The 14,920-nt window shown below is 39.7% G+C and overlaps 2 protein-coding genes and 1 long non-coding RNA gene across 3 annotated transcripts in view; 1 reads left to right on the plus strand and 2 right to left on the minus strand.

The window, feature by feature from the left end:
- Positions 1-258: 258 nt before the first annotated feature.
- The window catches only part of LOC148155398 (NLR family CARD domain-containing protein 3-like), a 57,846-nt gene continuing 43,184 nt past the window's right edge, over positions 259-14,920 (minus strand). Inside the window, exon 10 of the mRNA XM_088013234.1 lies at positions 259-516. Coding sequence (XP_087869360.1) covers positions 267-516 — 250 coding nt within the window. The 3' untranslated portion in view covers positions 259-266. The remainder of the gene's footprint in view (positions 517-14,920) is intronic.
- Positions 746-5,668, minus strand: LOC148155399 (NLR family CARD domain-containing protein 3-like). The gene is made up of 5 exons (XM_088013244.1): positions 5,560-5,668; positions 3,980-4,382; positions 3,628-3,819; positions 2,883-2,949; positions 746-2,547 (listed from the first exon to the last, which is right to left on the minus strand). Exons 2-5 carry the CDS (start codon positions 4,100-4,102, stop codon positions 746-748), a joined length of 2,184 nt encoding a protein of 727 aa, XP_087869370.1. The 5' UTR covers positions 4,103-4,382; positions 5,560-5,668.
- LOC148155400 (uncharacterized) lies at positions 6,622-7,227 on the plus strand. Its single transcript, XR_015765362.1, has 2 exons — positions 6,622-6,750; positions 7,119-7,227. It is a non-coding gene; the product is annotated as an uncharacterized LOC148155400 (long non-coding RNA).

Genomic DNA, 14,920 nt, shown 5'->3' on the forward strand with positions numbered 1-14,920 from the left:
TTCAACATGATGTGCTAAATTATATTAACTCTTTATTATCACTAACTGTAACAGTGTTGTAAATATTTTTTATAAAATTAAATTACTCATGTCTGAAAAAAGTGAGTGTTAGTAAAACCACTTTTTTTAAAATCCAATAATTCCCAGCTTAGATAGCTGTAATCTCACTGACAGAGTCAAGAAATTCATCTGAGATAAATAATAAAGCAAAGGTTTGTATTCACAGGGATCAGAGCAAAGATGAGAAAAATGGACAAATCTAAATTTTAAATAATATTTAAATCATCTCTGATAGAAGCTAAGAACAGAAATCTGGTTTCTCCAGCATTGGTCACATCGTACCTGAGAGTCTCCAGGTTGCAGTTTGGACTCTTCAGTCCAGCAGAGAGAAGCTTCACTCCTGAATCCTGCAGGTTGTTGTTACTCAGGTCCAGTTCTCTGAGACTGGAGGACTGGGAGCTGAGAGCTGAGGACAGAGCTTCACAGCTTCTCTCTGACAGGTTACAGACACTCAGTCTGAGGAGACAGGGAGGAAAATCTGGCATTAGACAAGTAATCAAAATATATGTTTCTTTCTTTTTAGTCACCAATGTTATACTTAAAAAGATCGATGGAACTGTCTGATTTCACACATGTTGACTTTTGTTGTGAGGTGGTTCATAACAAATAAACAGAAACAACCCAAATCTATATCATCATTAGCAGATTTCAATCCATCAACTATGATTGCAGTAACAATCTGTCCTCACAGAGCTTTGCTGGAGGCTTTAACCACTGGCAGCAGCCTCAGAAGAACATCCTCTGAAGCAGAGTATTTCTTCAGATCAAACTCATCCAGATTTTCTCCTGATGACACCAAGATGAAACCCAGAGCTGACCACTGAGCAGGAGACAGTTTATCTGTGGAGAGACTTCCTGAACTCAGAGACTGTTGGATCTCCTCCACTAGAGAACGATCATTCAGTTCATTCAGACAGTGGAACAGATTGATGCTTTTCTCTGCAGACTCATTCTCACTGATCTTCTCCTTGATGTATTGAACTGTTTCCTGATTGGTCTGAGAGCTACTTCCTGTCTGTGTCAGCAGACCTTGTAGGAGTCTCTGATTGGTCTGCAGTGAAAGACCCAGGAGGAAACGGAGGAAAAGATCCAGGTGTCCATTTGGACTCTGTAAGGCCCGGTCCACAGCTCTCTGATGGAGAGACTTTAGAGTTTTTAATTTTATTTTCTTAAATGATGAAGACTTCTTAGATGATTGTGGTTCGTCCATTAGATTGACTCCAGACTTAATGAAGGTCAGATGGACATGAAGAGCAGCCAGAAACTCCTGAACGCTCAGATGGACGAAGCAGAACACCTTGTCCTGGTACAGCCCTCTCTCCTCTCTAAAGATCTGTGTGAACACTCCTGAGTACACTGAGGCTGCTCTGATATCGATGCCACACTCTGTCAGGTCTGATTCATAGAAGATCAGGTTTCCTTTCTCCAGCTGATCAAAAGCCAGTTTCCCCAGAGACTCAATCATCTTCCTGCTCTCTGGACTCCAGTGTGGATCTGTTTCAGCTCCTCCATCATACTTGACCTTCTTCACTTTGGTCTGAACCACCAGGAAGTGGATGTACATCTCAGTCAGGGTTCTGGGCAGCTCTCCTCCCTCTCTGGTCTCCATCACATCCTCCAGAACTGTAGCAGTGATCCAGCAGAAGACTGGGATGTGGCACATGATGTGGAGGCTTCGTGACGTCTTCATGTGGGAGATGATCCTGCTGGCCTGCTGCTCATCTCTGAATCTCTTCCTGAAGTACTCCTCCTTCTGGGGGTCATTGAACCCTCTGACCTCTGTCACCATGCCAACACACTGAGGAGGGATCTGATTGGCTGCTGCAGGCCGTGTGGTTATCCAGAGGAGAGCAGAGGGAAGCAGTTTCCCCCTGATGAGGTTTGTCAGCAGAACATCCACTGAGCTGGACTCTGTAGCCTCAGTCAGGATCTCCTTGTTGTGGAAGTCCAGCGGAAGTCGACTCTCATCCAAGCCATCAAAGATGAACAGAACCTGGAAGTGTTCAAAGCTGCAGATTTCTTTGGTTTCAGTAAAGAAGTGATGAATCAGTCCCACCAAGCTGAACTTTTTCTCTCTCAGCACATTCAGCTCTCTGAAGGTGAATGGAAATATGAAGTGGATGTTCTGGTGGGCTTTGCCTTCAGCCCAGTCCAGAGTGAACTTCTGTGTTAAGACAGTTTTCCCAATGCCAGCCACTCCCTTTGTCATCACTGTTCTGATTGGTTGATCTCTTCCAGGTGGGACTTTAAAGATGTCTTCTTGTCTGATTGCTGTTTCTGGTCTGTGTGGTTTCCTGGATGCTGTTTCAATCTGTCTGACCTCATGTTCATCATTGACCTCTCCAGTCCCTCCCTCTGTGATGTAGAGCTCTGTGTAGATCTGGTTCAGAAGGGTTGGACTTCCTGCTGTAGCGATTCCCTCAAACACAGACTGGAACTTCTTCTTCAGACCAGATTTAAGTTGATGTTGACAAACTGCAGGATCTTCTAAATTAAGAAAAAAAAAGTAAAATTAGAAAAGAAACTAAATTAACTTCTGTAGATAATTTGAATAAATGTGATTCTATCTCTTATATTAAAGTGCCTTAATATTAAGGCACCTTAATATTAAGGTGCCTTATATTACATATCACCTAATTTATATGGTGTATATTTATTAGATCTTTCATGAATGTAACTTATATTTAACTATATTTATTGAGTGCATATTGATTGCTGAAATTGATCGTATTTGAAATTACATATAGTGGAGCTGGTTCTACTGTAGGACTGCAACCCTATTTTTTGAGTCATATAGTTCAAGAAGTAACGATGACTCCAACGTTTCCAGGGAAGAAGGGTCCAACAGTGAAGGGTTGGAGTGAGACATCTGTGTACTTTTTGTAGCTTCTGTGTACACAGAATGACAGCACAGGTGTTCATCTTTTTAAATCATATTAGTGGTTTTCACATATCATTAATACATGCGTACATCATCATAAATACTCAATGCTAACTTGAAAGCCACTGCATAGAAGATGATGATGGTGTGAAAGACTTTGTTAGTGTATTAAAATGAAAATTGTGTATAATTTTCAATAAAAATAATGCTTGTGGTGTCACCAAGTAAAAGTCTCTGTTTCTCTCCCTCAGTTCACTAAAGTTTGGATTCACAGACGACTCCATTAGAAAGGTTCAGAAGACAAAAGCTGGTTTTTGAGAGAGTTTGTCTGCTTATCTGTTGACAGTCAATACTGATGGGAATAATGTAAGTAATGTAAATGAACAGCTTTTGTGAACACTCCCAGGTTGCAAAGCAGTTTTGGGGAAAACTTTAAAAGGAGTTTTCTCAAAAAATATATTGGAGAGAAAATTCAAATTGGAGAGAAAATTCAAATGGCCATCTCTTTTTTCATTTTGTTTTGATTTCCAAGTGTTAGACATCACTGGAAATTTAAGAAGTTCAACTTTTAGAATATGGAAATAACTCAAATCGCCCCTGGATAACTTTGTTTCTACTTTTGGTGTGGCCGGTCAAAAATGTGCGATTTCTCCTTCAGGTTAAATCTTTGTAGAAATCCTCTTACTCCTCCTCAGGAAGTTCAGTGTGATCTTCATCACTGCCTCTCTGCTGCTCTTCCTCTGCTCTTCATCTTCACCTTCCAACTCCTCCTCATCATCTCTCTGACTCTCTGAGCATTCTGGATCATCTGGACTCAGAACCTTCTGGATCTTCTTCAGCTCGTTCTTCACAAAAGTGACAATGTTTTCCTCCAGCAGCTGGAACAGAATAATATATGAAGGAAACATCAGACTGAAACCATGGAGCCAGACATCAGATCCATGTTGGACAGACTGACAGTCCTCTGGTCTATAAAGTGCAGCATGGAGACGACTGTGAACAGAACCATGGAAAAGTAGTTGTTGTTCATGTACAGACCATAAATATGGAGTCCAGCTGTGTTTGATGCTGCTGGGCAGACGGACCACTGGGAACCTCTGAGCTCTGCTGGTCCGCTCTGTGGAGGAACCAGGAACAATCAGGAAGGCAGGAAATATTCATACAGCAGTTTTCATAGTTGATAAAACCATGGGCTTCATAGTAAAAATCCTTCAAACAGAAAAACAGAATAACATGAACACAAACCAAAGAAGTTAAAAAGAGGAAGATGAACACAACACCAGAATCACCCAGTAGATTTGAAAAAGTGGGACTTGAACTGGGATTTCAAACTGTTCAGACAGTCAGCAGATCTGATGCTGATGGAGACAAACAAGCTCACATGATGTCTGTCCTCACAGAGACAATCAGAAGGTCCATGAAGTAATATCTGGATGTGAAACTGATAGAGGTGTGCCGATCGATCGGTCACCGATCATAATCGGGCCGATTTTCGTGAAAAAGTGCATGATCGGTGATCAGCGATCATTGGCTCTTGTTGCCGATACCGATCATCTCATTTCCAACCTGCCTGTGCAGCTGGTCTCCTCTTTCCTTCACTGCGCAAACGCAGCAACAAATCCTAAGCGATGTGGATCTATAACGCACTGAGTGAATGGGGAAGTTTGCGTGTTGTGGGGAAAATTGAAGCAGGTCAAAATGCATCAACACAACGAAGCTAATATGGCATAAAAACAATGCCATACTTGACGGAGTTTGGCTACATCGAGGCTCACTGCAGTAAAAAAGACATACGGAGGATCAGACAGCAGGTAAAGCAGCGCACAGCTACAAACACTCACCAGGATTAGCATGACGGTCAGAAAGCTAAACAAATAACCTGGAAAATTATTTAAGTCTTCGAGCTGCGATGTCAGACGCTGGTTCTGCTCTCCTGTTGAACCGCTGCTACGCTACAGGTAGTAATATTTCACAGACGGAGCTTCGCTTCTGCTCCACCTGGTGGTGACTCTCACACCGAACCTGCTTAAAGCTGCAGCATACAACTTAAAAAATACATTTTACCTACGTATTAAAACTTTCGCTGTCCTAACATGAGACAGATAATCTCTAAAAAAATAATCGATCTCCTCCCTGATCTGCATAATTACTCCGCTCAGTCAGAAACAGCCAATCAGAGGTAGCAGTAATCAGCTAGCCGCCATGCTAACAGGAAGTTTTCATTCAGTAACTCTGGATTGTTTATTGTAATGGATCCTGTTTTTGCCTTTGAATGTTAAGTTTTATACTTGAACTTCTTGGCAATGTTGAGAGGTTTTATTTTGGCTCTTTGTATTATTTAGCCTCTTCAGAGCCTTCATATGTTATCAGTCTGTTAAAGATAGTATTATTGATACCAGTACAATTTGCACATTGCCTGTTTTGTTTAGTTTTCTTCTTGAAAAAAGTTATTAAAAACAAGTTTTTGTCTAAATTAAGGTGAATTAATGGTTCCTTTTTCCACATAATGTAACCAGTAGTGTTTATGATTAAAAAAAAAATGTGATCGGTATCGGTGATCGGCCCTCATGGGTGATCGGTATCGGGAGGAAAAAACCTGATCGGCACATCTCTAGAACCTGATGATCCAAGTAGTTCCATCAACCCAGTTCTAAAATCCTTCCACTGGCTTCCTGTAGCTCAGAGAATAAACTTTAACATATAACAGTTATGCACCACAAATCTGGAACAAACAAACAAACAAACAAACAAACAAATCCAGTTTCCTAACTGTGGCTAAAGCTGCTGCTAGCTGGTTTACTCTCCGATCGGAGGCTGTTTATGTTATACAGAGTGAGAGAATGGTAAATTGACAATGAGTAATAACAGCTATCTAACACTTAAATGCTGTTATTAACCTTACCTTTTATTGTGTCCTTAAGATAATGAGTATTCGTGAATTTTTCAGTCAGGTTTCCTGAGGACTGTTGAACTGAGGCCGAAAGCGCCACGTAGGCAGGCATTAACAATCGATCTGCACACGGATCGTTCTCTTTCCTGTTTATTGACCAATAGAGAGCTGGACGTAGAAGCCTGCCCACCTCATTTACATATCGACGAAGCAGAAATACAGCGAGGAAATAATACAGAAATAAATACAGAAAACAATACAGAAATAAATACAGAAATAAATACAGCAAATGGAAATATATATATTTATGCTTTTATTTCTTATCAAAATATATATGTATTCTTTTATTTATAGATTTCTACTTTTATTTTTATACTGATTCTTTAATGTATTATTATGTTGGATATATATTTATTCTTTTATTCTTTTATTTATAGATTTCTACTTTTATTTTTATATTGATTCTTTTATTTATTATTATGTTGGATATAAATTTATTATTTTATTTAGATATTTATTATTTTATTTATTTATGTCCGATATATATTTATTCTTTTATTTACTATTATGTCAGTTTTGGTCCTCCATAGCTACTTGTCAGATGACAGAAATCGTTTCTGCTTCAGCGGTTTAACCAGAGAGGTAATGAAATACAACAGACACTGACAGGCCTCTGCGTCTGGCTTTCTCTGAAGAACTACTGAGGGGAGGAGACCATAGACATAATATAAGAATAGACCCCGCATTGGCCGCTCCGGCCAATGCGGGGTCCATCTTGGCGGTATACCCTCCATCTTGGAGCGGTATACCCTCCTACTTTGCTCAACCAAAACAGCAGAAGATGCCTCAGCACTGAGGGATATTGTTGTTCTGGTCGATGGATTATTGATGTGAGGGCTCCACAGACAACATTTCACAAGTAAGATGGACATATTATTGTGTATATATTGTGATTAGAATATTACTTTACTGTATTTATGTCCACCGGCGAGATACCAGCTAATATTAGCTACAGTGCTTGGTGTAATACGGGTTCAGCCCCGTTATGAAGGCTAACTGAGATTCTGTAAATCTAAAAAAATTAATTATTCTCTAACATTGACTTAGATTATCTGACACAAGGGCCTATATTAGAAATGAAACAATATAACACATATTATAAAACTTATATTATGTGTTATAACATTCACCAGCAAAGTTTACACAGGTGGTAAAGACTATTATTTATATTCTTTACCACCTGTCAAAGTAAGATACATCCTAAATCTTCTGCTTTTGTTTTGAAAGTTTCCTAAAGACACGATGTGAGGAAGAAGAGGGAGATAAAGAGAGACGGATTCACTGCAGCACGGATGGATCTCACATCGGATTTTGGACTCGATCTCAGCTGCTGAATCTCTCTGAAGCTAGAACTCGTCGGCTGAAAAACATATATCTTTATTTATTTGTGTTTGTATAGTTACATAAATATGTATTGATATTACTAAATAATTTATTAAATTAATTATGAATGGCTGTGTGCTTTGTAATATGCTCTTCATACATCGATATCAGAATATTCCATTCCTATTCTATTGTTATAGCCACTAAGCATATTTAAATATGATGAACTATGTATTAAAAACATACTTAAATAATACAATTGTTTATAAATGTAGCTTTGATAGATGTTTGAATATGGTTTCCAGTAACAAAAAACGTGTTGTGATCGATTAAATGTGCTGATACGTCATTGTGCTGCTAAACACATAAGCAGAGTGGAGTGGAGTACCGCTCCAAGATGGCCGCCCTAAATCTCGTCAGCGACAATTGGCGAGAGCGGTCCATGAGGGTCTATCCTTATATTATGTCTATGGAGGAGACAGCCAGGTGAGGAAAAACTGTTCTTATCTATCGATTCAGTATTTTTATCATATAGACGTTAGGCTGCTGTTGTTGTGCTACTAACTAGCTGCTAGCTAACGACTTTGCTAGCAAAGCTAGATAACAAAAAAAGCTTCTTCCCTGTATCGTTAATGATAACAGTCATTCTTCAGTATTGATGATGCAATAGGGGAACATCGCCCGTCCAAAACCGATCATCTCCATAATGGATATATGTCTTCTAATTTCCTTTGCTGCATAAAGTACATGGCATTTATTCTGGCGTTAGGTAAATGTACCTTGAAGGAGAATAGCACTTAAATAAAAGACCATCAAGGATAATCATTTAGAATTAAAAATAACTCACCCTGAATTACCATGATAGATAGATATTGTGGAAGTCAGCAGAAAAAGACGAAATAGTGATTTGAGTCTTGTTTAATTCTCAATGTCTTCCAACAAAACCAAAAATCAGTGTTGTGGTACTCGAGATCGGTCTTGGTCTCGAGTCCGGTCTTAAGACCGTTTTCTGATTGTCTCGGTCTTGTCTCGGACTCGACCGCATTTGGTCTCGGTCTTGTCTCGGTCTCGGGCTCTGAGGACTCGGCATTTTATTTCAAGACCAGTCGAGACCGCAACTGTGAAAATATCACTAAACGTGCAGCATACTGTCCAGTTTATTTGTTAACATCTTTGTTTTCACTGGATGCAAAACGCACCAATTAAAATCCAAGCAACTACATGTTTCTCCACCTCCCCCCCCCCACCTTTCACTCGCACGCGGCGCTCCAGGACATGCGCAGTGGTTTTCTCTCAGCGGCAGAAAATGTTTGTCTAATCGTCAGTAATATAATAGCTCTGCATAAATAGTAAGAAATCCGATGGCCAGAGCTAACTCAGCAGCGCTTCGTTTTCACAGACGGTGGGGACAACGTCTAACTATTTTCGTCACTTAGAAAAGTAGCTCAAAGAAGGTAAGCTCCGTTAACGTGATGTTAGCAAAGCTAGCTGTACAGAGACACATAAGAATTTGTGATGAAAAAAGTCACTCACTGCCTGAATTATTGTGCGGAGATGTTGACTGACTTGTCGCATATATAGGACAACGCTATGTCCAAAAGTCTGCAATATAGTGATGTGACATTCAGACACAGTAGATTCTTCTCCACGGCTCTTTATTTATTAGATAGGACTGGAGTGTCACTCACTGAGAGCCGTTGTTCTATCAGATTACCATACGCTGTCAGAATAGCATACATGAGGTGAGTACCATGCCTACGCATGCGCATTAAGAAGTCCGACCGCCAGAGGAGTTGTTAGTTCACCATATGCAGCAAGTTATGACGAAAATAAGTCATTAAATTGTTTTCAATGATAACTATATAGATATACATGTGTTGTCATGGTTGTAAAGTGTATTTAAAGCAGGTCTGGCTGCAGCTGGAGTCAGCTACAACACACGCCCGTGTAAAACTCACTTAACCGCTAAGTCAGGACGCCATACAACTGTTAATAACAGATCTACGTCATGATTCTATGTTCCTAGCATACATGCAGTGAGTACCATGCCAGCGCATGCGCCTTAAGAAGTCCGACCGTCAGTGGAGTTGTCAGTTCAGCATATGCAACAAGTTATGACGAAAATAAGTCATTAAATTGTTTATAATATGACATAATATGATAACTAGATAGATATACATGCGTTGTCGTGGTTTCAAAGTGTATTTAAACTAGGTCTGGCTGCAGCTGGATGCCATACAACTGTTAATAACCAAGTGTATGATGATCTACGTCATGATTCTTTGTTGCTGATTAAATAAAATCATATGGTAATGACAGCGTATGCATGTCTGAGCTAAGCGTACGACTATCTGACAACGTATGCTGATCTGACAGAACACCGTGAGTTCGTGTTAAGCGTATGACGATCTCACCTGACAGAACCCGTTCTTTGTTCTTGTAATGCTCTGTGTACACTGCATCATTATTTAATTATGTACGTTGATATTTAAATTAACAAATAACTAAAACGAAAGAGCACGCAGAGCATGCACATTGCTTTTTGTTTTTGTTCAAAGTGGCAGCTGTAATGTCTGCCATGGTGTCAGACTACCTGGCTTCATGTACTGGGATAGAGAGTGAAAACAGTCCCGATGAGCGCCTTCTGTTTGGCTACTTCTTGCTTGTTGCTCCTTGGTCACTGTTCATAGTTGAGTGTTATTTACCATCAGGGCATTGCCTCAATTGCTATGTTTAATGGTGCAACAGTGGTGGATTCTTATATGAGCAATATGGGCAAATTCCCAGGGTGTTATGTTTTTAGGGATGGCACGAGACCATCACACATTGTAACACAGAAATGGAATATTTAATATTGGTAAAATGTATTAAGTATTTAATATCTAGGTGTTTTTATGGGAATATGGATCTTTCAGATTATTTTGAGAAGCAATTTCGATCATATTTTACATTTTATTGTGTCATGTAGCGTGGACCGCTGGTCTTGGTCTTGACTCGGTCTCGACTTCCCTCGGTCTTGGTCTTGACTTGGTCTCGGACCCTAAAAGTCTTGGTCTTGTCTCGGTCTCGATACACTCTGGTCTTGGTCTTGTCTTGGTCTCGGGTTAGGTGGTCTTGAACACATCACTGCCAAAAATCGAATGAATAACAACCGTTGGTGTCTTCACACCTCACCTTCTCCCCTTCACAATAAAAGCAAACCTTCTGGTGTGAAATATATACATTGTATCCCCCACAATATAATGTATGTAATAAAAGTCAGTAATGAAGGGGAAAAACTCAATCCAGACTTTAAGTTTAGGGTCTGGTTCGCAGAGTACGAAGTTAAATTTCCCCCCAATTATTCAATGACAAAAAAATAATAATAATAACCTCAGTTAAGTAAAATAAAATTGTAATAAAAACTTTTGGAATTGTAGTGATTTTAAAAAAAATGATGGGAAGCTCAGAGAGAGACTGTTGAGAGAGGTGGAACTGACCCTGGAAACAGCTGTAAAGATGTGCCGGGCAAGCGAACTGTCGCTACAGCAAGTGAGGACATTTTCTGAACTTTCAACAGGAACTACTTCACAGTTCAGTGACGGAGCAGTGGAGCGGTGTAAGAAACGCCATGCTCGGACGAGGCAGCTGCAAGAGGAAGCCATTATCAACTGTAAGCACTGTGGTTCACGGCACAAAGTGAGACGATGTCCTGCCTGTGGTAAGCAGTGTTTGAATTGCCGTGGAAAGAATCATTTTGCAAAACAATGCTTTATGAAGAGGAAAGAAGGAAAGAAGAGGAATCGTGTAAACTTAGTAGATGAAACTGACTTAAGTGACACATTCTTTATTGGTGTTGTGAATTGTGAAAACGAGTCAGAAAAAGTGCAGTGTGTTGATAGAGATGATAAATGGACAATTCCTTTGTTGATCAATGGAACTACAATTAAGTTCAGATTGGACACAGGTGCTGAGGCTAATCTCATAAGCATGTCTGATATGAAAAAAATGCAAGTAAAATCTCACATAAAAGAAGTGAAGTCGGGCCTAAGAGACTATAATGGACAATCGAGTGCATTGGCACATGTGAGCTGAATGTGACAGTTAAAGGAACAAAACCTCTTGTGTTCTTCTCAGTTGTAAAAGAGGATCGTGAGTCACTTTTAGGTGATAAATCCTGTGAAAAACTTGGACTGGTGAAAAGAATCTATCACATAAACACCGAATTGACTGAACCTAATAACCTTGTTGATGCCATGATTCAAGAATATGAGGATGTTTTTCAAGGATTAGGTGCTGTACCCTGCACATACAAGATCCAGCTGAGAGAGGGCGCTCAGCCTGTTGTGCATGCTGCACGTCGTAGGGGTTGAAAAATGAGTTGGACAGAATGACCAGGTTGGGAGTCATTCAGAAAGTGGAAGAACCCACTGATTGGGTTAATTCCATAGTGATCACCAAGAAAAAGAATGGAGAATTAGGAATATGTATGGATCCAAAAGATTGAATGAGAACATCAGGAGAACATTATCAAATACCCACTCGAGAGGAAATAATCAGTGAGATGGCTGGTGCAAGTTATTTTACCAAGTTGGATGCAGCACAAGGGTTTTGGCAAGTAAAGTTAGATGAAAGCAGTACCAAGTATTGTACTTTTAACACACCTTTTGGAAGATACTGTTTTCTAAGACTTCCTTTTGGAATAAAATCAGCACCAGAAATATTCCATAGAGCGATGGAGCGGATCATCGAAGGCTTGGAGGGAGTGAGAGTCTACATTGATGACATCATCATCTGGGGATCAGCAGCTCAAGAACACAATGACAGATTGAGACGCGTCATGGAGCGCATACGGAAAAATGGACTGAAGCTCAATAAAAATAAATGTGAGTTTAGTGTCAAAGAAGTTATGTTTCCCGGAGACAAACTGTCTGCCCAAGGTGTTCAACCAGATGAAGATAAAATAAAAGCCATCTTGAAGATGCCACAGCCTGTCGACAAAACAGGTGTTTTGCGCATCATGGCATGATCAATTTTATAGGAAAATTCATTCCCAATCCGAGTGCAAAGATGTCAAACATTCGCAGACTCTTGTACAATGATGGTCAATTCCAGTGGACAGAAGTTCATGAACAAGAGTGGAAGGAACTGAAAAAATATTTGACTACAGAACCAGTACTTACCTTTTACGATCCATCTAAGAAAATTAAACTGTCTACAGATGCCTCAAAAGATGGACTTGGAGCAGTTCTTCTTCAAGCTGAAGATGAACAATGGAAGCCTGTGGCTTATGCGTCCAGAGCCATGACCAAAGCTGAATGCAGATATGCTCAAATAGAAAAAGAATGCTTGGGGCTGGCTTATGGACTAGAAAGGTTTCATAACTATGTGTATGGTCTACCATCTTTTGTAGCTGAAACAGATCACCGACCCTTGGTTGCCATCATAAAAAACATCTGAATGAGATGTCACCAAGGATTCAAAGGCTTATGATGAAGATGCAAAGGTATGATTTTACACTGATTTACACTCCAGGAAAACATCTGATTCTTGCTGATGCTCTGTCTAGAGCTCCTATAGACAATGATGTGAGTTCAACTGAAGAGAATATTCAGCGTCATGTGAACATGGTGTCCACCGTGTTGCCTGTGTCAGATAGCAAGTTGAAGCAAATAGTTGAGGCAACAGCTAAAGATACAGAGTTACAGTTGGTCATGCAGAATTTGGATGAAGGCTGGCCAATAGGCTCATGTTCACAGTTTTTCAAAGTTAAAGCTGATCTAAGTGTTGTGAATGGACTGTTACTGAAAAACAACAGAATTGTGATTCCACAAGTATTAAGACAGGATATTCTACAACGGATACATGAAGGTCACCTAGGCATTGAAAAATGTAAAGGAAGAGCTAGAGAATCTGTTTTCTGGCCTGGACTAAATAAGGACATTGAGATGCTAATCAGTAAATGTGAAACATGTCAGACATTTAGAAATAAACAGAGTAAAGAACCTATGATAATGACTGACATTCCAACATCACCATGGCTGAAAGTAGGACTGGATTTGTTTCATTTTAAAGGAAAAACTATTTAGTAATCATTGATTACTTTTCAAACTATCCTGAAATGGCTCTGTTAGCTAATATGTCATCAAACTGTGTCATAACACATGCTAAATCAATCTTTGCAAGACATGGCATTCCACATATTGTGGTTAGTGACAATGGACCATGTTTTAGTAGCAGAGAATGGCAAGAGTTTACAGAACATTATGATTTTAAACATGTAACATCAAGTCCACATTACGCACAGTCGAATGGAAAAGCGGAGAAAGGAGTTCACATTCTTAAGCAACTTCTGAAGAAAGCTGCAGATAGTAACTCTGACCCATATTTAGCTTTATTAAGCTACAGATCTTCACCTTTGCAATGTGGATTTTCACCTGCTGAACTCTTGATGTATCGAAAGATTCGTACAACTTTGCCAAGTTATGATAGTAATGAACAAAGTGCAAAGAAATCATCAAAGTTGGAGTACAAGTTACGAAAGCAGAAAGTAAAACAAAAGTCATATTATGACAGATCAACTAAGATTCTACCTCCACTGTCATACAAGGATCCTGTAAGGATTCAGGATGATGAGGGATGGAATACTAAGCAACTATTCTGCAGGAAGTAGCTCCACGTTCATTTGAAGTAAAAACTGAAGATGGACAAGTTCTGAGACGAAATCGGCGCAGTTTGTTAAAAACTCCGTTAGAGCCTGTTGTTGAGTCAAGTGAAGTTTCTAAGGACTCCCAGAGTATTCTTACGACTGAAACACCCTGTGACAGTCTTGGGGACAACCTACCTGTGTTAAGAAGATCTACCAGAGTGGTGAAAAAACCTGACAGACTGAACTTGTGAAATAAAATAAAAAAAATACTGGAAAAGGGAAAAAAAAAGAGTTGAAATGTCTATTTTGTAATTGATGTTTTTAATGTGTTAAGTATAGCTATGTGGTAACTGTCTCATGCAATGTATGTTGTTCTTTGTTAGGATTCTTTTTGTAACAATCTTACTTTAAAGAAAGGAGGATGTCATGATTGATTGAATTATGTCCACTAGGTGGCGAGCATGAGTTCATGTGAATGTATAAATGTAAATAAAAGAACAATAGAAGTAGAGAGTCTTAGGTGACACACCTGTGAACAAACTGGGTGAGCAGATCTTTGGAAAGTTGCTTTAATAAAAGTGTCTGAGCATTACACAACGTCTGGTTCTTATCAAGCACGAATATAACAATCACCTGTGGATGCTGCTGTTCCCTGCCTGAGGTCTTTGGCTGTACAGTGCATCACTTCCAACGTAGAGAAGGGTAGAGGTACTGATAGAACCCCACCTGCCTATCAGATGGTTTCCCGGAACCAAAAGACGACTGTGGAACTCCAGCTTTCTAGAGTATAAGGGCAGTACCAGTATCTAGTTTATATAAAAAAATATATATTTTTCATTTACTTTAGTATTCATTATATAATGCATTAATTGTGCTTTTGTTGTTTTTTTGTGTTCCAGAATGAAGTCCAATCCTTCCTGAGTGTGCCAGGATGTGAGACTGTGGGCGCCTTCCACAATTGGTGGACCAATTTACAGCTGAAACGCCGCCACACAGGCCTCACAGACGTCGGGTTTCCCATCGGGCTGCGCCGCCTCTGCATCTGGACACACGCAGAAACTGATTTGATGTTGATAGG

Source organism: Poecilia mexicana, unplaced genomic scaffold (assembly GCF_051168715.1).
Source record: "Poecilia mexicana isolate PSO_F unplaced genomic scaffold, ASM5116871v1 scaffold_15, whole genome shotgun sequence".
NCBI classification, from domain to species: domain Eukaryota; kingdom Metazoa; phylum Chordata; class Actinopteri; order Cyprinodontiformes; family Poeciliidae; genus Poecilia; species Poecilia mexicana.